The following is a 23,488-nucleotide window of genomic DNA, read 5'->3' as shown; positions in this document are numbered from 1 at the left end:
TGTTTTCTTCTTGTTTCTCCTGTTTTTTTATTCCTCCGTTTTACTTTCCTGGCCATTCTGTAGGTTATTTGAATATTTTAAAAATAATTCCATTTTGATTTATCCATAGTGTATCTTGAGTGTATCTCTTTGAATAGATTTTTAAATGGCTGCTCAAGGCATTATGTTAAACCTACGTAACTTATGGTTTACTGATGTTGGCTTTTTACCAGTTCAACTAGCATGTAGAAACATTACCCTTACAAGATTCATTTACCATCACTCCTTAATAACTTATCTTAACTATATCCTCTCCACATATTGAGAACCATATCAGGTAATGTTATAATTTTTGCTTCAATTGTTAAATATAATTTAGAAAACTCAAGAGGAGAAGGATAGGGAATTCCCTGGTGGTCCAGTGGTTAGGACTCAGTACTTTCACTTCCAGGGCCTGGGTTCAATCCCTGGTGGGGGAACTAAAATCCTGCAAGCCGCCTGGTGCAGCCAATAAAAAGAAAGAAATGAGGAGAAGGATAGTCCATGATATTTAACCCATATTTTTACTCTTTCCATTGCTCTTTCTTTATTCCTGATGTTCCAAGTTTCCTTCTTTTTTCTTTCTGTTTCAAGATATTCCTTTAGCCATTCTTTTAGGGTAGGTCTGCTGGTGACAAATACTTTTAGTTTTCCTTCACAATGAGGATGTCTTGATTTCACCTTCATTTCCTGGGCATAGAATTCTATTTTTTCACAAATAAGATCTTTTATTTGTCCCCATTAGAAGCCTGATTTTTAAACAGATTCTTGGACTGGTGGCTCATATCCATCAGTTCATTCAACTTTAGCACCTGCTGCATCCCCAGTAGCCTTTCCAGAACTACTATCTTCACTATGTAGCTCCATGAGTTCTCCCAATTCAAACTTGGGCTTCTTCATGTTTTCTTTTCTAACAAATGCATCATGGAGTGGATAAATAGATTGGCAGGCCTTTTCTGTCTTTCCCAATGCTGCCTGGAATGAATTTATTTACCCTCTTTCAAGTCATTTGTCTGCACCTCTTGGGTCATGATTTTCATCATCTTCTTGTGGATCTGGAGGACCTGCTGATGTTGGGCTTAAGAGGTCTTCCAAATCTGATTGTTGCGTTTTTTAGTAAAACCCGTACAGAATAGACGAAGCAAATAACCATAGGTAGTCTTGACATAAATGTGAGCTTCAATGATGGTCTGACATTTTTTGACCATGGAGCACATTTTGTAATGGGTAAGATCCATGCCATGGAAATTAGTCAGGCAGTTTTTGCCCTGAACATCCTCAGTAATTAGCATGAATTTTCTAAATGCAACTTCATCATTCTGCAGATCAACAAGGTTCACTTCAAAAATATGACCCTTGAGGCCATCAGATGCGATTTTGGTTCCTTGAGTTTTCGTGACTTGTGTTTTCCCAATATTTCTTATATTGAACATAGCTGGTGCTTTCACATCATACCAATCTTTCTTAGAAAATGGGTCAACCACTTTCTTCTTGGCTCCCTTTTTACCACCTTTTGTAAGGTGCTTGATCTTGCTGACCCTGGGTGTAGAATTCTAGATTGACAGTTCTTTTCTTTCAACACTTGAAAAATGTTATGCTACTCCTCTTGCCCGCATTGGTTTCTAATGAGAAATCAGCAGTCATTTAAATTGTTTTCCCCTGTAGTTAATGTGTTGTTTCTCTATGTTATGAAGATTTTTTTTCTTTTTTGTTTGTTTTCAGCTGGTTGATTATAATGTGTCTTGGTATGTATTTCTTTGAGTTTCTTTGGGGTTCGTTCAGTTTCTTGAATCTGTAGATTTGTGCTTTTTGCCAAGTTTGGAGAAATTTCAACACTTTTTGAATAGTTTTTCTTTTTTTAGCCCAACATTCTTATTTTTTCTCCTCTCATTCTGAGACTTTGATAACAAGAATGTTAGATCTTCTATTATTGCCCCCATGGAACTCTGAGTCTCTGTTAATTTTTTTCAGTCTATTTTCTTTCTGTTGTTCAGCTTGCACATTTTTAATCTTCAAGTACACTGATTCTTTCCTTTATAATCTCCATTTTGCTATTAAGCCTATTAAGTGACTTTTAATTTTCATTTACTGCATTATTCACTTCTAAAACTTCCCTTTGTTTCTTCTTCATATATTCTGTTCTTTTGCTGAGACTTTCTAGTGGTTTTGTCTTTTTTTCATTTCCAGGGTTTTATAATTACTTGTTGAAGCATTTTTATGATGGTTGCTTTAAAATCCTTGTCAGATAATTCCAACATCTGTCATCTTGGTTTTGGTGTCTATTGATTGCATTTTCTTCATTCAAGTTGATATTTTCCTGGTTTTTGGTATGAAGAGTGATTTTTGACACTGTGGTGGTGGGGTAGGTGATGTTATTACAACTGGGTAGTTGTGAAAATCCAAAATTTCCCTTGTCCTTGCTCAATAACACCCCAAGCAAGAGAGAGAAGTAGTGCCTCATTACTTCAGGGTGGGAATGGAAGTTCAGTCTTCCCACTCAGCCTCTTCTGATGTCACCCCAGTTGGGAAGAGGAGGGATTCCTCCTTACTGCCAAGAGAGACGGAGGTCTAGGCCTTCCTCTTGGCCTAGCTGATGGTGTGGGGTCCCACATTTTTCCAATGGCATTTGGCCAGAATAAGGTGATCATTGCCTAAAGGCTTCTGTCTTGCTAGGCCATCTCTTTTCTCATCCTTTGCCAAGAGAGAGAAGAGTTCTCTTGGGACTGACATTTCTGGGTTACAGACTTGTTTAACACACAGCCCAAGGTATATAAATGACAAAAAGGAAACCCAGGGAACTAACCACCATGTCATTCCTTGGATCTTATTGTCCCTAACCAGTACTTCTTCTCTCCACCTTTTAGAATCTTCTTGTGTTTGTGTTTTATATATAATGTCCATGGTTTTTATCTGTACTTTGAAAAGTAGAGAGAAATGTGCCCACTTCATCTTCTCTGGAATTAGTAGTCTGATTATGTGTTTTTATAGCCTTTCTAATATATATATCTATCTTTCTCTTATTGAAATAATGGTGGAATCTTTAAAAATGACTTCTTGTTAATTGGTAAAATCTCAGAAGATTTAATAAAAACTTGGTAAAATTCAGTACTCACTCATAATTGCAAAAAGTTGTAGAAAACTACAGCAAACATCATATTTAGGTAGTGAGCCTTTAGAAGCAATACTATCAAAGTCAGGAATAAGGCAAGAATTTCTCCAGTTACTGCTACTATTTATTAATTAACTGGTGTCTTGGCCAAAGCAATGAAACAAGAAAAATAAAAAATGTTTGTGGATTAGAAAAGGAGACACAAATTATCATATTTTTAGATCACATTACTGCTGATGTAGAAAATCCAAAGGAATCTGCAGGCAAATTATGAGAACTAATAAAGGAGTGAACAGGACTCCAGCAAACAACCATATCATATACAAGATATTTTTCTAACTTGGCTCACAGGTTAACACTTGTTTACTAATCTTGACATAGTTCAAGATTACCTCCTAGTAAGTCCTCAGTAAACATTAGCTATTATTTTAATTATAATTCATTTAAAAGAGCTTCTAATCAGTTATAAAGAGCCAGGTCTTGGGCCGTAAGCATAAACAGATGAAGTCCCAGTCTTTTTTTTTTTTTTAAGTCTTTATTGAATTTGTTGCAATATTGCTTCTGTTTTTATGTTTTAGTTTTTTGGCTGGGAGGCATATGGAATCTTAGCTCCCTGACCAGGGATCAAACCCACACCCCCTGCATTGGAAGGCAAAGTCTTAACCACTGGACCGCCAGGGAAATCCCCTAGTCCCAGTCTTTATGTGAGGAATGCTGGTGAGCCATATGCCTGCTGTGCCTCTGCACTTGCCCTCTGCCCTCTGCATTGATGTTCCAGCTCTCTCCCCACTGCAGAAAAGACACCTGACCCCTTCAGGTAGGCCACAGCACTCTTAACTGTTATCTCATCTCTGATCCCCTGACTCTTTGCTGCTATCTGCTGGCACAGATATGTGTGCCATGTGCCAGGCTTAGGTAAGAGGGATGGGGGAGGTAGGTGGGAGACTGAGGGTGTGTGTAAGTTGACAAACATGGAGATGTTGACAAACATGCTACACCTAGTCTCTGTTTTCACAGAGCTCATGCCACCAATTGTAAATTCTGACATTATAATCATATACAGTAGTCCCTTGGTACCCATGAGAGATTGAGTCTAGGACTGCCCACTCCATACCAAGATACCCTGGATGCTCAAGTCCTTTATAATCACCCTCTGTATCTGTGAGTTCTAGAAACATGGATATGGAAGGCTGACTGTAATGTAACTCTTTTTCAAAAAAAGGAGGGGGGGATTTGGTAGAAGCTCAACATATTTCAGTTACTTAGCAGCTGTGCAAATTAGTATAAACAGATTTACAAATCACTCTGGGAGCCATTTTGTGGAAATTAAGGTTGATTTTTATATAAAATACTATATTTTGATGTAAAGAAGGTAGACTCTGTTAGCACATTAAGATGAAAATCACATCAAATTGATACTAAGACTAGAAAGCACACTGGAAGAACTTGCTACCATGTGCCCCTGACAATCTGTGACCAGCTCTGATCTCATGTAAGTAGTCAGTATTGACTCCATGGCTAAATTGGGCAAACGAATGCAGTTAGTTAGTAAAAACTCACAAAAAGAACACACAGGTATTGTGACTAGCAAATGTATAGAAAAATTCAGTCTTAGAAGAGACAGGAGTAAAATGAGCCAGATGGTGGTGTAGGATTTTTTAGTGCCTGTCCCTTCCTAGAAACATCAATTTGAACAACTCCAGTGGCTCCAGGCAGCTTCTGTGACAATAGACTCCTGGTGGACTCCAGTAAACCCAGCCTCCTGGACCACCCCAGAGCAAGTCAGCTCCCTTAGCTCATGACTATTGTGGTCCCAGCTCCCAACCAGCTCCTAGGAATCTAAGCTTCTATGAACCCAGACTCCAGCTGGGCCCATGCTACCACACCCCAAGCTGCCAGCCTGCCCCAGTGCCAGGCTGGTCCCTGCAGACCTAGACTTTAGATACTCTCTTACAGACTCAGGCTCCTGGTCTGCCCCAGTGCCAGATGACTTCCCTCAGACACAACCTTCAGGCCAGCAGCTGTGGCCTCATGCTCCAGGATCACCCTAGGTCCAGGCCAATCCCCATGTCCCCAGCCTCCAGGCTGGCTCCCACAAAACCAGGTTCCTGGCCCATCCCAGCACCTGACTGGTTCCTTTAGACCCAGATGTCAGGCTCATCTCACTGGTACCTTGGTAGCCTTGGTTTAGATCACATTACTGCTGATGTAGAAAATCCAAAGGAATCTGCAGGCAAATTATGAGACTAGCCTTGGTTGACTAGCCTTGGTAGCCTTGCTTGGCCCCTGTGGTCCTAGAAGACAGGTCTTCCCATTTGGACACAGATCCTAGGCTCCCCACCACAGACTTATGCATCAGACCCACCCAAGTGAACCCAGGCTCCGGGCCCAAACCATGGACCCAGGCACAAATGAACCCAAGCACCAGGCCTGCCAGCATGATGACCCAGGCACCATACTTGCCAGTACAAGGACTCAAGAAGCAAGCCCCACTCAGGATCTCTGGATCTCTGGATCGGCTGACTGGTAAAGGGCTTTGCCTGCTGAAGCTAGTTTTAAAGACTGGAAGAGGTACCTACTTCCTCAAATGTGCAGACACCAATTCAAGGCCACAAGGATCATGAATAATCAAGGAAACATGACACCATCAAAGGAAACTAATAAAGCTCCAAAGGCTGACCCTAAAGAAATAGAGATTTACAAAGTGTTTGACAAAGAATTCAGAATAATCTTCTTAAATTCAGTGAACTCTAAGAAAACACAGAGAGACAACTAAATAAAATTAGGAAAACAGTGCATGAACAAAATGAAAAGTTCAACAAAGAAATAGAAACCATTAAAAAAAAAAAAAAACCCCAAAACAGAAATCCTATGTTGCAGAATACAGTAACTAAACTGAGAGTCCATAGAGAGCTTCAACAACAGACTCAACCAAACAGAGAATTAGTGAACTAGAAGACAGGTCCTTTGAATCATTCTCTCAGAGAAGAAAAAACAATGAAAAAGAGCAAAGAAAGCCTATGTGAATTATGGGCTAATATGAAAATAAACAATCTACATATGATTGGAGACCCAGAAGGAGAAGAGGAGGAAAAAGGGGCAGAAAGCTTACTTAAAGAAATAATGGCTAAAGGGAGGGGATATGGGAACATATGTATATGTATAACTGATTAAATTTGTAAAATAAAATTAAAAAAAAATCTAAAAAAAAAAAAGAAATAATGGCTGAGCAAGATCCTTTTTGATCCACCTCCTAGAGAAATGGAAATAAAAACAAAAATAAACAAGTGGGACCTAATGAAACTTCAAAGCTTTTGCACAACAAAGGAAACCATAAACAAGACAAAAAGACAACCTTCAGAATGGGAGAAAATGTTTGCAAATGAAGTAACTGACAAAGGATTAATCTCCAATATTTACAAGCAGCTCATGCAGCTCAATGTCAAAAAACAAACAACGCAATCCAAAAAATGGGCAGAAGACCTAAATAGACATTTCTCCAAAGAAGATATACAGATTGCCAACAAACACATGAAAGAATGTTCAACATCACTAATCATTAGAGAAATGCAGATCAAGACTACAATGAGGTATCACCTGACACAGATCAGAATGACCATCTTCAAAAAATCTACAAACAATAAATGCTGGAGAGGGTGTGGAGAAAAGGGAACCCTCTTGCACTGTTGGCAGGAATGTAAATTGATACAGCCACTATGGAGAACAGTATGGAAGTTCCTTTAAAAACTACAAATAGTACTACCATATGACCCAGCAATCCCACTACTGGGCATATACCCTGAGAAAACCATAATTCAAAGAGCCATGTACCACAATGTTCATTGCAGCTCTATTTACAATAGGCAGGACATGTAAGCAACCTAAGTGTCCATTGACAGATGAATGGATAAAGAAGATGTGGCACATATATACAATGGAATATTACTCAGCCATAAAAAGAAAAGAAATTGAGTTATTTGTAGTGAGGTAGATGGACCTAGAGTCTGTCATACAGAGTGAAGGAAGTCAGAAAGAGGAAAACAAATACTGTATGCTAATATATATATATAGAATTTAAAATTAAAAAAAAAGGTTCTGAAGAACCTAGGGGCAGGACAGGAATAAAGATGCAGATGTAGAGAATGGACTTGAGGACACAGGGAGTGGGAAGGGTAAGCTGGAACGATGTGAGAGAGTGGCATGGACATATATACACTACCAAATGTAAAATAGATAGCTAGTGGGAAGCAGCCACATAGCACAGGGAGATCAGGCTGATGCTTTATGTTCACCTAGAGGGGTGGGATAGGGAGTGTGGGAGGGAAACACAAGAAGGAGGAGTAATGGGGATATACGTATATATATAGCTGATTCACTTTGTTATAAAGCAGAAACTAACACACCATTTTAAAGCAATTATACTACAATAAAGATGTTAAAAAAATAAGAAAGTTCTAAAAAAACACAAAAAACAAGCAAAAAGAAATAATGGCTGAGAATTTCCCAAATCTGGAAAGAGATTTTGACATCCAAGTACATGGAGCTAATAAGTCATGGACATGTTGGTCATTTATGTGTCTTCTTTGGGAAAAATGTCTATTCATGTCCTCTGCCCATTTTTAAATAATATTTCTTTCTATTGAGTTGCATGAGTTCCATATATATTTTTTTATTGAAGTATAGTTGATTTACAATGTTGTGTTACTTTCTGCTGTAAAGCAAAGTGAATCAGTTATACATATACAGATATCTACTCTTTATTAGATTATTTTCCCATGTAGGTCATTACATAGTATTGAGTAGAGTTCCCTGTGCTATACATTATGTCTTTATTAGTTATCTATTTTACATATAGTGGTGTGTATATGTCAATCCCAATTTCCCAGTTTAACCCTCCCCCCTTTCCTCCTGGTAACCATAAGATTGTTTTCTGCTTCTGTGACTCTTTGTTTTGTAAATTAGTTCGTTTGTACCATTTTTTTAGATTCTACATATAAGTGATATCATACGATATTTGTTCTTCTCTGACTTACTTATTTCATACTTTACTCAGTATGACAATCTTTGGTCCATCCACGTTGCTGCAAATGGATTGATTTCATTCTTTTTTAGGGCTGAGTAATATTGCATCGTATATATGTACCACATCTTCTTTATCCTTTCCCCTGTAAATAAACATTTAGGTTGCTTCCACATCTCAGCTATTGTAAATAGTGCTGCAATGAACATTGGGGTGCAGGTTGCATGAGTTTCTTGTATATTTTGGATGTTAACCCTTTATCAGATGGTTTGCAAATACTTTCTCCAGTTCAGTAGGTCACCTTTTCAATTCTTTCTTTTGCTGTGCAGAAGCTTTTTAGTTTGATGTAGCTCCACTTCTTTATTTTTGTTTTTGTTGTTTGTGCTATTGATGTCATATTCAAAAAACCATTACCAACACCAGTGTCAAGGAGCTTTTCAGCTATGTTTTCTTCTAGGTGTATCACAGTTTTGGGTCTTACACTTAAATCTTTAATCCCTTTTGATAGTTTTTGTGACTGGTATAAGATAGGGATCTAATTTCATCCTTTTGCATGTAAATAACCAGTTTTCCCAGCACCATTTATTGAAGACTATACTTTTCCCATTGAGTATTCTTGGCTCCCTTGTCAAATATTAGTTGACTGTATATACATGTGTTTATTCCTGGACTCTCATTTCTGTCCCACTTGTCTATGTGTCTGTCTTTATGCCAGTGCCACACTGTTTTTATTATTATAGCTTTGAAATAAAGTTTCAAATCAGAACATGTGATGCCTCCAGGTTTGTTCTCTTTTCTCAGGATTGCTATGGCTACTTTTGGTCTTTTGTGGTTCCATATAAATTTTTCTATTTCTATGAAAAATGCCACTGGAAATTTGATAGAGTTTGTTCTGAATCTATAGATGGCTTTGGGTAGTATGAATATTTTAACAATATTAAATCTTCCAATTCATGAACACAGGATATTTTTTCACTTATTTGTGTCTTCAATTTCTTTCATCAAAACCTTGTGATTTTCAGTATACAAATCTTTCAACTCCTTGGTTAAATTTATTCCTAAATAGTTTACTATTTTTGATGCTATTATAAATAAGATTGTTTTCTTTATTTTTCAGCTAGTTCATTGTTAATATATAAAAATGACTCATGATTTTCCCTTGCCAAGCAAACCAAAAATATACCAATAAAACAGATCCTGTTGTGTTCATAACCATCAAGTGAACAGCTCAAACTATTTCTCAGAAAGATATATGTATTGATCCCTACAATAAAATCTTGTGGCTAGTTAAAAAAATGCAACTGATTTTTGTATGTTGATTTTGTATCCTGCAACTTTACTAAATTCCTTTATTAGTTCTAACAGTTTTTTTGGTGGAATCTTTACGACTATTTAGACAAGTTTACTTCTTGCTTTCTAATTGGATGCCTTTATTTCTTCTTGTTTAATGGCTCTGGCTAGGACTTTCAGCTCTACAGTGAATGAGAGTGGTGAGAATGGGCACATTTGTGCCCACTTTCTTAATGTTAGAAGGAAAACTTTCAACCTTTCACCACTGAGTATATCGTTAGCTATGGTTTTGTCATATATGGCCTTTACTATGTTGAGGTACATTCTTTTTATACCCCATTTGCTGAATTTTTATTATAAAAGATGCTGAAGCTTTTAAAATGCTTTTACTGCATCTATTAAGATGATCATATGATTTTTATCTTTCATTCTATTAATATGGCTTATCACATTTATTTATTTGCCTGTGTTGAAATCCCAGGGATAAATTCTGCTTGATCATGATGTATAATCCTTTGAATATGTTGTTGAATTTGGTGTGTTAGTATTTTGTTGAGAATCTTTGCATCTATATTCATCAAGGATATTGGCCTGTAGTTTTGTTTTCCTGTAGTTCCTTATTTGGCTTTGCTATCAGGGTAATGCTAGTGTAATAAAATGAGTTTAGGGATGTTCTCTCCTCTTCAATTTTTTTGGAAGAGTTTGAGAAGGATTGGTGTTAATTCTTTTTTAAATATTTGGTAGAATTCACCAGTGAAACCATCTGGTCCTGGCTTTTTCTTTGTTGAGAAGTTTTTGATTACTGATTCAATCTCCTTTCTTGTCATTGGTCTGTTCAAATTTTCTATCTCTTCATTATTCAGTCTTGACAGGTTGCACATTTCTGGGAATTGATCTATTTCTTCTGGGTTATCTAGTTTGTTGGCATATAGTAGTTTATAGTAGTCTCTTGTGATGTTTTGTATTTCTGTGGTGTGATTTGTAATGTCTCCTCCTTCATTTCTGTTTTTATTTATTTGAGTCTTCTCTCTTTTTTTTTTTTTAGTCTAGATAAAGGTTTGTCAATTTTATCTTAAAGGGAGATGGCATGTTTACTGGAACATGCAAGAAATTTACCTTCTGAGAATATAACAGCACAATCAGAGTTATAAACTGTTCTACTCAAATAATGGGAGCAGTGGAGGGTGACTAGAGAATAGTGTGATAAATGAATGGAATTTATTGCCTTCCAGAACATTCACAGAAAAGTAGAAAACCACTGTTTTCTCCAAAAGGGGAGAAGGTCTTTGTACTTCAGTCTACATTTTCTAAACCTCCAGAAAGTCTCTGTGTGAAGGTTAGCCAACTGAAGTTAGGGGCAGTCCCTAAGAACTCCCTCACTTCTGACACTAATTACAAGCTCAGGGGCTTCCCAAAACCACACTCTATTTTGATAACTCACTAGAATTCACCTCACATGTGAAAGGTTCGAGATTTGTAACCAGGTGGAAATACCAGGCTCTCCAGGCAGTTCTGGAGAGCAGCAAAATGAGCCTCACCCTCACAGGCTCCTGTGAACAAGAACAGAATTGGCCCAGGGGATTAGTGCACACAGCAGGGCTTAGGTTTGAATCCTCATTCTGCCACTTGGCCACTGTGTGAGCTCTTTGCTGTGCTGACCTCTCTGGGTCTCTCTCTCCATTTGTTAAAAAAAAATTCACCAAAATCTTCTATACTCATGGTTATGATTTATTATAGGGAAAGGATACAGATTAAAATAAGCCAAAGGAAGGGATGTTTGTGGTAGAGTCCAGGAGGGTTTTAAACATGGATCTTCCAATTGTCCTCTTCCCATGGAGTCATGAACAGCATTAACTCTTCCTGGCAGTGATGAATGACAGTATACATGAGGTATTGTCAGTCAGGGATGCTTACTCCAGTCTTGGTGTCCAGAGTCAGTGTTGGTTCATCATTCAGGCTCCGATATTGCTTCTCCAATTTTCAGCCCTTCAGGAAGCTGAGTTGATATATATAACCCAAAGTCCCCACGTTGAATCACGTTTTTGATGTGGCTCAAATCCCCTAACCTAAATCACATTGTTACTATCTGGCAGGTGCAAACTCCCCTGGCAAACAAAGATACTCTTATCAGGCTTGACATTCCAAGGGTTTAGAGATTACCTCTCAGACTTGGAGGAAAAGCATCTTTGGCTGAGCTTGTTTATTAGAGTGATAAAGCTGTGTAGACCAGACAAGCGTGAGTGAAGAATGAGGCCTGCCTTGAGACTCACTCTCCTGTGAGGGAACTATACATCCAGGAGGTAAATGGTGGTGATTTCCACAGTCAGATAGCTGGATAGGGGAGAACTACCAGCACCACCAGACTTGAAAATTCTACTTTCTGCTGCAAAAATGTCATAAAAGACTTGAATAACATCTACAGAGTTGAGGAAGGTGAAGATGATGGTCCAAGAACTCTATTGCCACTTCAAGTTATCATTTAGTAAAAGGGAAAAGAAGGAACATTCTCAGATGCACAAAAAATATGCCACCCTTGTGAAGTTTTAACTGAATGAGCTAGAGTCAATGCATGTTTAGATGGGTATGCCAATTGCTTATACTGATATCAACTTTATCTTCTTGATATTAGAAAAATTCCATCATAAATAACATGACAGGGGATAGATGGAGCCACAGAAAAAGAGTAAATCATTCAGGGACCATATGTGAGAAGAGAAAGGATGAAGGACACAATTCTGGGAACAGCCAGTAATAAAAATGAGCACAAGAAATAGAATCAGAGATGTAGAAATAAAACAGGAGTGGAGTTTGGGATTAGCAGATGCAAACTATTATATATAGAATGGATAAACAACAAGGTCCTACTGTATAGCACAGGGAACTACATTTAATGTCCTGTGATAAGCCATAATGGAAAAAAATATAAAAAAGTATATATGTAACTGAATCACCTTGCTGTACAGCAGAAATTAATACAACATTGTAAATTAACTATATTTCTATAAAATAAAATTTAAAAATAGGAGTCTCTCATGTGTATTCGTCTACAATTTTTTTCTTCAACAATATTTAACAGATTTCTTTTAGATCAATACCATGTGTTTTGTCTCATTCTGTATTACAGATCCATATTGTTCCATAGTATGTTTATACCATAATTTATTCACTTAACCTCTTATTGATTGGTATTTGTAAATTATTTCCAACTTCTTTCATTGTGAATTATGTTGTAATGAACATTGTTTTATGTCTCACTTATCCTTGTGCAATTGTGCCAGTATGTGTGTATACAGATTGTTACAAGTAGAACAAAGTACCAAGGGTATCAAACAGTTAAAATTTTGACAGGTAACACCAAACATTTCTCCAAAAACTCCGCACCAATTTATACTTCCATAAACAGTGTATGTGCCTGGTTTCCTCTAATTTTGTCATCACTGGAATCTATCAATTATTTTTTTCCAATTTGATAGGCAATATTATCAATATCTGTTTAATTTACATTTATGTGATTCCTAGAATGAGTGCATTTTTCATGTTTATTAAGCATTTTCTTATTCTTACTCTATAAATTGCCTGTTTATATACGTTGCAATGAACACATCCCTGTAACATTATCGTATTTCATTTCTGCAGTATTTGACATTGTTAATATCCCAGTTCTTCAAATTCTCTAATTTCCTACTGACCTCCTTTAAGACGCTTTAATTTTCTTCCTTCTCTTCTAGTGAATTGTTGTCAATCTCCTCTGTGTATGTCTCTTCCTTTACAATTCTTTAAATATTAGTATTGCCAGGATGCTATAGACTGGATGTTTGTGTGCCCCTCCCCTTCCAACACCCTAAGTCTTCTGTTGAAACTTAATCTCCAGTGTGATAGCATTAGAAGGTGGGGCCTTTGGGAGATGATTAGCTCAGGAGGATGGAGCCCTCATGAATGGGATTAGTGGTCATTTTTTCCTTCTAGTTTCATTGAGATATAATTGACATACAGCACTGTGTAAGTTTAAGGTGTACAGCATAATGATTTGAATTTCGTACATCATGAATAATTATTACAACAAGTTTAGGGAACATCCATCATCTCATAAAGAAACAAAATTAAAGAAATAGAAAAAAATTTTTTTTCTAGTGATGAAAACTCTTAGTATTTACTCTCAGCAATTTTCATATTTAACATACAACAGTGGTCATTATATTTATCATGTTGAACATTGCATTCCTAGTACTTATTTATCTTATAACTGGTAGTTTGTAGCTTTTGACTACCTTCATCCAATTCCCCTCCCCTCAACCCCAGCCTCTGGTAACCACAAATCTAATCTTTTTCTATGATTTGTTTGTTTGTTTTTGAAGTGTAATTGACCTACAACACTGTGTTAGCTCCTGTGCCACAACATAGCAATTTGGTATTTCTATGCATTTCAAAATGATCACCATGATAAGTCTAGTTATGATGTCATCATACAAAGGTATTAGTTATTGACCATATTCCCCCCATTGTACATAACTATCTATCTGTCTCTATCTGTATATATATATACACACACATATAGTTATTTTAAGTTGCTGATCTCTTAAATTCAAATGCATTTGACAACCCTGCATTTTCACTCCCCCCAACACACTAACTGTTCTTGATGTCATATTTTACATCTTTTTGTTTTGTGTATCCCTTAATTACTTATTGCAGATATACACGCTTTTATTACCTTTGTCTTTTACCATCCCTCCTAACTTTATACATGGCTGATTTATTGTATATTTGCCTTTACTAATGAGACTTTTCCTTCCATAATTTTCGTGTTTCTAGTTGTGGCCTTTCTTTTTCACTTAGTGAAGTCCCTTTAACATTTCTTGTAAGGCTGGTGTGGTGTGAACTTTTTTAGCTTTCTCTTGTCTGTAACACTTTTGATTTCTCCATCAAATCTGATTGAAAGACTTGCTGGGTAGAGTGTTCTTGGTTGTGGTTTTCCCCTTTCATCACTTTAAATATATCGGGCCACTCCATTTTGGCCTACAGAGTTTCTGCTGAAAAGTCAGCTGATAGCGTTATGGGAGATACCTTGTATGAAACTTGTTCTCTGCCACTTGCTCTCTCACTTCTCCTTCTGAGACCCCTATAATGTGAATGTTAGTATGCTTGATGTTGTCCCAGAGGTCTCTTAAACTGACCTCATTTCTTTTTATTCTTTAGTCTTTTTTTCTGTTCCTTTACACTGATTTCCCTTACTCTGTCTTCCAGTTTGCTGATCCATTCCTCTGAATCATCTAATCTACTGTTGATTACTTCTAGTGTATTTTTCAGTTCAATGATTGTATTCCTCATCTCTGGTCTTCTTCATATTTTCTAACTGTTGAAAACTTCTAACTTCTCATTCTGTTCATCCAGTCTTCTTCTGAGTTCTTTGAACATCTTTATGATCATTAACTTGAACTCTCTATAGGGTAGATTGCCTATCTCGACTTCACTTAGTTCTTCTTCTGGGGTTTTATCTTATTCCTTCATTTGGAAGATATTCCTCTGTTACCTCATTTTGCTTAATTTGCTGTTTTTATTTCTATGTATCTGTATGTTGGTTATGTTTCCTGTGCTTGGAGAAGTGACCTTTTGGAGAAGACCTCCTATGCCTCCCAGTAGCATATTCCCCTCTGGTCACCAGAGCTCTATGCTCTAGGATTGCCCCCTATTTGGGCTATGTGGGTCCTTCTGTTGTGGCAGGCTGACTACTGTGGGCAATCTGGTAGATGTGGCTGGCCCCCAGTCCAGTTGGTTGCCAGCTTGTGTGGAAGCTGCTGGCCACTGGTTGTCAGGGCTGAGCTATGAGGCTGATAGCTGCAGGAACCAAGGGGGTTTTGGGTCTAGTGCTGGCCCACTGGTAGGCAGAGCCAGGTCTGGCATGGGTGGTTGTGAGGCCAGGGGTTCCAAATCTATTGTCAGTCTACTGGTGAGCAGAGCCAGTTCCTGACACAACTGGCTGTGGGGTCTAAGTTGTCCCAAGACTAGTGTTGGCCTATGATGAGTGGGGCTGATCCTAGGGCAGTTGAGTGAGGGGTCCAATGTGTCTTGAAGCTGGAGTTGGCCTGCTAGGGCCAAGGCCAGCAGGTCGTGGGGTTGGTGCCTGCCCACTGGTGGATGAGGGTGGTCCTGGGGCTAGTACCAGTTCATTGGTGGGCACAGCCAAGCCCCAGAGCCTCTGACTGCAGGAACCTTGTGTTCCCAGTGTTAGTGTTGGAGCACTGGTGTATGAGGTGTAGTCCTGGGCCCTCTGATGGGCAGGGTCTGGTCCTGGGATGGCTGTGGGCTCAGGAGGTCTTAAGGCAGAAGCCCTGCTAGTGGCTGGGACTGTGTTCTCGACCAGCTTGCTGCTTGGCTTGAGGCATCCCAGTACTGGTGCTGAAAGGCTGGTGGGTGGGGCCAGGTCCCTGCACTAACAAGCTAGAGGGAGGATTCCAAAATGGTGCTTGCCAGCACCAGTTCCCACATGGTAGAACGAGTTCCTCAAAATGGCTGCCTCCAGTGTCTATGTCCCCAGAGTGAGTTGCAGTTGCCTCCTGCTTCTCCATGAGGCTCCCCAAGATCAGCAGGTGGGTCTGATCCAGGTTCCTTTCAAATTACTGCCTCTTCCCTGGGTCCCTGATTACAGGGAATTTTGTGTCACCTTTTAAGACTGGAATGTCTACTTCCCACAATCCTGTCACACCCCTGAAAGTAAACCCCATTGGCTTTCAAAGTCAAACATACTGGGGGTTCATATTTCTGGTGCAGGACCCCAGGACAGGGGAGCCCAATGTGGGGCTCAGACACCTTGCTCCTTGGGAAGAACCTCTACAATTATAATAGTCCTCCCATTTGTGGGTCATCCACCTTGGGTTATGGGCCTTGACTATACCGTGTCTTCACTCTTCTACCCGTCTCGTTGTGGCTCCTTCTTTATATCTTTAGTTGTAGGAGATCTTTTCTTCTAGTCTTCCAGTTTTTCTCATCAATAGTTGCTCTGTAAATAGTTATAATTTTGTTATGCCCATGAGCTCAGGGTCTTCCAATTCCACTCTCTTGGCCCTGCCCTAGATTAATACTTTTTAAAAAGAGACCTCAGAGAGCTCCCTCTGCTTTTCTACCATGTAAGAACACAGTGTGAAGATGCCCGTCTACGAACCAGTAAGTGGACTCTCACTAGACACTGAGTCCGTTGGTTCCCTCATCTTGGATTTCCCAGCCTCCTGAACTGTGAGGAAAAAATATGTGTTGTTTAAGCCATATAGATAATGGTATTTTTGACATAGTGGCTGGCATGGACTAAGCCACAGGGCATGCTCCTCCTCAGCCCCTTTTTCACTTTACATTTTCTTTCCAAAAAAGATCCTTCTAGTACATGGTATGACTTCAACCACAATTTGTGTGCTGCTTATACATGTATCTGGTATGTAGCTCAGGTGACTCTTTTTAGTCCTACACCCATATATTCAACTCTGTCATAGACATCTTAATCTTAATGTGTTCCAAACTGAACTTTTCATCTCTCATGTCCCAACTTGTCCCTTCTCTTATCTTGGGTTTGATCACCCAAGTCAGCAACCAGACTCTTCCTTTTCCCTCTCCTTCAACTCGCATATAAAACCAGGTATCAAGTTTTGCTGAATCTGACTTCTTCCGTTTATCCACCCTTTCTCCACCCCACTTCAACTAAGGCCTGCATTATTGCTTAGCTGGATTCTTCCAATAGCCTTGGAATATCTCCTTGTTTCTAGTCTCATTCTCCTCTTCATCAGTTTTGTTTCTAACCTGTGAATTGAAGTATAACACTCCCCTGCCCCAAATCCTTTCTTTACATCTCCTCAAAAGGCTTCAGGATAAAATCCAAACTCCTAATCTTGGACACTAAAACCTTAGCACTATGGACCTGGTTTTCTTTCCTTTTCTTTCAACCACACTAAAATATCCTCAGTTTCTTGAACTAGCTAAGTTCTCTGGCTTCTCAGATATTAATTACCCTTGTTCATCGTCATTAGGTAACATACTTCCCCTGTTCTTCAAAGGAACCACACCTATTAACTTCTCTCCCAGCAGCCTCCTCTGATAACACAGAGTTATATTGTGCAGTCATTCTAAGTGAACCCATAGTTTCACAACTACATTTTAATGCTTTGCTTCTCTAGCTGGTTCCTCCATGAGACTGTGAGCTGCTTAAGAGCAGACAAGAGTGAAGCTTTTATTTCTACATCCTCAGATGTAGCTCAAGAAATATCCAATAGATAGAAGGAAGAAGGAGAAGAGCAAAGGAGAATCTGGCATTTACCTCCACTAAAATAGTGCTCACCAAGATCAACATTACCAGTGACCACACAATTACTAAATGCATTGGACATACTTTTTGCTAATCTGGATTTTGAAAATCATTTCCTTGTTTCTTTGTATTGTTTTTTGAGACATTGCTTTCTCTTAGACTCCTGTCTATCAGATGGATCCTTCTCATTTTCCTCTTCAGGATCCTTTTCTTCTGCTTGCTTCTTAAATATTAAGCTTACCTCCTACCTCAGGATAGCGTCCTGGGTCTCCATTTCTTTTAGTTTCACTGGAGACCGAGGTCCAAGCTGGAGCTTACTCAGACACCTGCAGTGTTGTACTGCCGCCTACTGGAACCAGCAAGAGGCCAGCAAGCAAAAGTAGAGCCCCTCATCCTAGGGTGTTGCAAAGGGTTTTGCTATTCTCTGCTGGCTAAGACATCAAATGCTTCAGCAAAATGCTTCAGCAAAATCCTGGGGGAGATTGGTTCAAGATGGCAGAGTAGAAGGATGTGCTCTCACTCCCTCTTGCAAGAGCACCAGAATCACAACTAACTGCTAAACAATCATCAAAAGGAAAACACTGAAACTCACCAAAAAAGACACCCTACATCCAAAGACAAAGAAGTCACAGTGAGATGGTAGGAGGGGCGCAATCACAATAAAATCAAATTCCCTAACTGCTGGGTAGGTGACTCACAAACTGGAGAATACTTATACCACAGAAGTCCACCCACTGGATTGAAGGTCGTGAGCCCCACGTCAGGCTTCTTAGCCTGGGGGTCTGGCAATGGGAGGAGGAATTCCTAGAGAATCAGACTTTGAAGTCTAGTGGGATTTGATTGCAGGACTTTGACAGGACTGGGGGAAACAAAGACTCCATGTTTGGAGGACACACAAAAATTAGTGTGCGCATTGGACCAAGGGGAAGGAGAAGTGACCCCATAGGAGACTGAACCAGATCTACCTGTTAGTGTTGGAGGGTCTCCTGCAGATGTGGGGGATGGCTGTGTCTCACCATGAGGCCAAGGACACTGGCAGCAGAAGTTCTGGGAAGTACTCCTTGGAGTGAGACCTCCCAGAGTCTGCCATTAGCCACACCAAAGAGCCTGGGTAGGCTCCAGTGTTGGGTCCCCTTACACCAAATGACCAACAGGCAGGGAACCCAGACCCACCCATCAGCAGACAAGCGGATTAAAGTTTTACTGAGCTCTGCCCACCAGAGGAACAGTCAGCTCTATCCACCACCAGTCTCTCCCATCAGAAAACTTGCTCAAGCCTTTTAGATAGCTTCATCCACCAAAGGACAGACAGCAGAAGCAAGAAAAAGTACAATCCTGGAGCCTGTGGAATGAAAACCACATTCACAGAAAGATAGACAAGATGAAAAGGCAGAGGACTATGTACAAGATGAAGGAACAAGATAAAACCCCAGAAAAATAACAAAATAAGGTGCAGATAGGCAACCTTTCAGAAAAAGAATTCAGAATAATGATAGTGAAGATGATCCAGGACAGTGGAAAAAGAATGGAGGCAAAGATCAAGGAGATGCAAGAAAAGCTTAACAAAGATATAGAAGAATTAAAGAACAAACAGAGATGAACAATACAATGACTGAAATGAAAACTACACTAGAAAGAATCAGTCGCAGAATAACTGAGGCAGAAGAACGGATAAGTGACCTGGAAGACAGAATGGTGGAATTCAGTGCTGCAGAACATGATAAAGAAAAAAGAATGGAAAGAAATGAAGACAGACTAAGAGACCTCTGGGACAACATTAAATGCAACAACATTCACATTATAGGGGTCCCAGAAGGAGAAGAGAGAGAGAAAGGACCAGAGAAAATATTTGAAGAGATTATAGTCAAAAACTTCTGTAACATGGGAAGAGAAATAGCCACCCAAATCGAGAAGGTGCAGAGAGTCCCATATAGGATAAACCCAAGGTGAAACATGCTGTGACACATCGTAATCAAATTGGAAAAAGTTAAAGACAAAGAAAAATTATATTGAAAGCAGCAAGGGAAAAACAACAAATAACACACAAGGGAACTCCCATAAGGTTAACAGCTGATTTCTCAGCAGAAGCTCTACAAGGCAGAAGGGAGTGGCATGACATATTTAAAGTGATGAAAGGGAAGAACCTACAACCAAGATTACTCTAGCTGGCAAGGATCTCATTCAGATTTGATGGAGAAATCAAAAGCTTTACAGACAAGCAAAAGCGAAGAGAATTCAGCACCACCAAACCAGCTCTACAACAAATGCTAAAGGAACTTTTCTAAGCTGGAAACACAGGAGAAGAAAAGGACCTACAACAAACCCATAACAATTAAGAAAATGGTAATAGGAACATACATATCAATAATTACCTTAAACGTGAATGGATTAAATGTTCCAACCAAAAGACATAGGCTTGCTAAATGGACACAAAAACAAGACCTATATATATGCTGTCTACAAGAGACCCACTTCAGACCTAGGGACACATAAAGACTGAAAGTGAGGAGATGGAAAAAAGATATTCCATGCAAATGGAAATCAAAAGAAAGCTGGAGTAGCAATACTCATATCAGATAAAATAGGTTTTAAAATAAAGAATGTTACAAGAGACAAGGAAGAACACTACATAATAATCAAGGGATCAATCCAAGAAGAAGGTATAACAATGATAAATATATATGCACCCAACATAGGAGCACATCAATACCTAAGGCAACTGCTAACAGCTATAAAAGAGGAAATCGACAGTAACACAATAATAGTGGGGGACTTTAACACCTCACTTACACCAATGGAGAGATCATCCAAAATGAAAATAAATAAGGAAACAGAAGCTTTAAATGACACAATAGACCAGATAGATTTAATTGATATTTATAGGAAATTCCGTTCAAAAACAGCAGATTATATTTTCTTCTCAAGTGTGCACAGAACATTCTCCAGGACAGACCACATCTTGGGTCACAAATCAAGCCTCAGTAAATTTAAGAAAATTGAAATCATATCAAGCATCTTTTCTGACCACAACGCTATGAGATTAGAAATGAATTACAGGGGAAAAAATGTAAAAAACTCAAACACATGGAGCCTAAACAATACGTTACTAAATAACCAAGAGATCACTGAAGAAATCAAAGAGGAAATCAAAAAATACTTAGAGACAAATGACAATGAAAACACAATGATCCAAAACCTATGGGATGCAGCAAAAGCAGTTCTAAGAGGGAAGTCTATAGCTATACAAGCCTACCTCAAGAAACAAGAAAAATCTCAAATAAACAATTTAACCTTACACCTAAAGGAACTAGAGAAAGAAGAACAAACAAAACCCAAAGTTAGCAGAAGGAAAGAAATCATAAAGATCAGAGCAGGAATAAATGAAATAGAAACAAAGAAAACAATAGTAAAGATCAATAAAACTAAAAGCTGATTCTTTGAGAAGATAAACAAAATTGATAAACCATTAGCCAGACTCATCAAGAAAAAGAGGGAGAGGACTCAAATCAATAAAATTAGAAATGAAAAAGGAGAAGTTATAACAGACACCACAGAAATACAAAGAATCCTAAGAGACTACTACAAGCAACACTATGTCAACAAAATGGACAACCTGGGAGAAATGGACAAACTCTTAGAAAGGTACAACCTTCCAAGAGTGAACCAGGAAGAAGAAGAAAATATGAACAGACCAATCACAAGTAATGAAATTGAAACTGTGATTAAAAATTTTCCAACAAACAAAAGTCCAGGACCAGATGGCTTCACGGGTGAATTCTATCAAACATTTAGAGAAGAGCTAACACCCATCATTCTCGAACTTTTCCAAAAAATTGTAGAGTGAGGAACACTCCCAAACTCATTCTATGAGGCCACAATCACCCTGATACCAAAAACAGAGAAAGATACTACAAAAAAAGAAAATTATAGACCAATATCACTCAGGAATATAGATGCAAAAATCCTCAACAAAATACTAACAAACAGAATCCAGCAACATATTAAAAGGATCATACACTATGATCAAGTGGGATTTATCCCAGGGATGCAAGGATTCTTCAATATACGCAAATCAATCAATGTGATACACCATATTATCAAACTGAAGAATAAAAACCATATGATCGGGAGAGAGGGGCAAGATGGCTGAAGAGTCAGACGCGGAGATCAGCTTCCTCCCCACAGATACACCAGAAATACATCTACACGTGGAACAACTCCTACAAAACACCCACTGAACGCTGGCAGAAGAACTCAGACCTCCCAAAAGGCAAGAAATTCCCACGTACTTGGGTAGGGCAAAAGAAAAAAGAATAAACAGAGACAAAAGAATAGGGATGGGACCTTCACCAGTGGGAGAGAGCTGTGAAGGAGGAAAGGTTTCCACACACTAGGAAACCCCTTCATGGGCGGAGACTGTGGGTGGCAGGGGGGAAGCTTCAGAGCCATGGAGGAGAGCACAGCAACAGGGGTGCGGAGGGCAAAGTGGAGAGATTCCCACACAGAGGATCAGTGCCGACCGGCACTCACCAGCCCAAGAGGCTTGTCTGTTCACCTGCCAGGGCAGGCGGGGCTGGGAGCTGAGGCTCGGGCTTCAGACGGAGCACAGGGAGAGGACTGGGGTTGGCAGTGTGAGCACAGCCTGAAGGGGTTAGTGCACCACGGCTAGCCGGGAGGGAGTCCGGGGAAAAGTCTGGACCTGCCAAAGAGGCAAGAGACTTTTTCTTCCCTCTTTGTTTCCTGGTGTGCAAGGAGAGGGGATTAAGAGCGCCACTTAAAGGAGCTCCAGAGACTGGTGTGAGCCGCAGCTAACAGCGGGGACCAAAGAGATGGGCATGAGATGCTAAGGCCGCTGCAGCCACCACCAAGAAGCCCATGTGCGAGCACAGGTCACTCTCCACACCTCCCTTCCAGGGAGCTTGTGCAGCCCGCCACTGCCAGGGTCCCAGGATCCAGGGACAACTTCCCCGGGAGAACGCATGGCACGCCTCATGCTGGTGCAACGTCATGCTGGCCTCTGCTGCCACAGGCTCGCCCAGCATCCGTACCTCTCTCTCCCCCCAGCCTGAGTGAGCCAGAGCCCCTGAATTAACTGCTCCTTTAACCCCGTCCTGTCTGAGCGAAGAACAGACGCCCTCCGGCGACCTACACACAGAGGCGGGGCCAAATCCAAAGCTGAGCCCTGGGAGCTGTGCGAAAAAAGAAGAGAAAGGGAAATTTCTCCCAGCAGCCTCAGGAGCAGCAGATTAAATCTCCACAATCAACTTGATGTACCCTGCATCGGTGGAATACCTGAATAGACAATGAAACATCCCAAATTGAGGAGGTGGACATTGAGAGCAAGATTGATTATTTTTTCCTCTTTTTGTGAGTGTGTATGTGTATGCTTCTGTGTGAGATTTTGTCTGTATAGTTTTGCTTTCACCATTCGTCCTAGGGTTCTGTCCATTTCTTTTTTTTTTTTACTTAAAAATTTTTTTCTTATTAATTGTTTTCTATTTTAATAACTTTTTATTTTATTTTATTTTATCCTTTCTTACTTACTTACTTTCTTTCTTTCTTTCTTTCTACTTTCTCCCTTTTATTCTGAGCCATGCGGATGAAAGGTTCTTGGTGCTGCAGGCAGGAGTCAGTGCTGTGCCTCTGAGGTGGGAGAGCGAATTTCAGGACATTGGTCCACCAGAGACTTCCCAGCTCCATGTAATATCATATGGTGAAAACCTCCCAGAGATCTCCATCTCCACACCAACACCCAGCTTCACTC

The 23,488-nt window shown here is 39.5% G+C and overlaps 1 protein-coding gene and 1 pseudogene across 1 annotated transcript in view; one reads left to right on the top strand and one right to left on the bottom strand.

Moving 5' to 3' along the window:
• Positions 1 to 774: 774 nt before the first annotated feature.
• On the bottom strand, positions 775 to 1,550 carry LOC132483089 (small ribosomal subunit protein eS1-like; annotated as a pseudogene).
• A 4,018-nt stretch (positions 1,551 to 5,568) lies between these two features.
• The window catches only part of CD48 (CD48 molecule), a 56,083-nt gene continuing 38,163 nt past the window's right edge, over positions 5,569 to 23,488 (top strand). The window contains exon 1 of the mRNA XM_060120604.1: positions 5,569 to 5,653. Coding sequence (XP_059976587.1) covers positions 5,569 to 5,653 — 85 coding nt within the window. The remainder of the gene's footprint in view (positions 5,654 to 23,488) is intronic.

Source organism: Mesoplodon densirostris, chromosome 2 (genome assembly GCF_025265405.1).
Source record: "Mesoplodon densirostris isolate mMesDen1 chromosome 2, mMesDen1 primary haplotype, whole genome shotgun sequence".
Lineage (NCBI taxonomy): Eukaryota > Metazoa > Chordata > Mammalia > Artiodactyla > Ziphiidae > Mesoplodon > Mesoplodon densirostris.
This window is presented reverse-complemented; position numbering and strand designations above follow the sequence as displayed.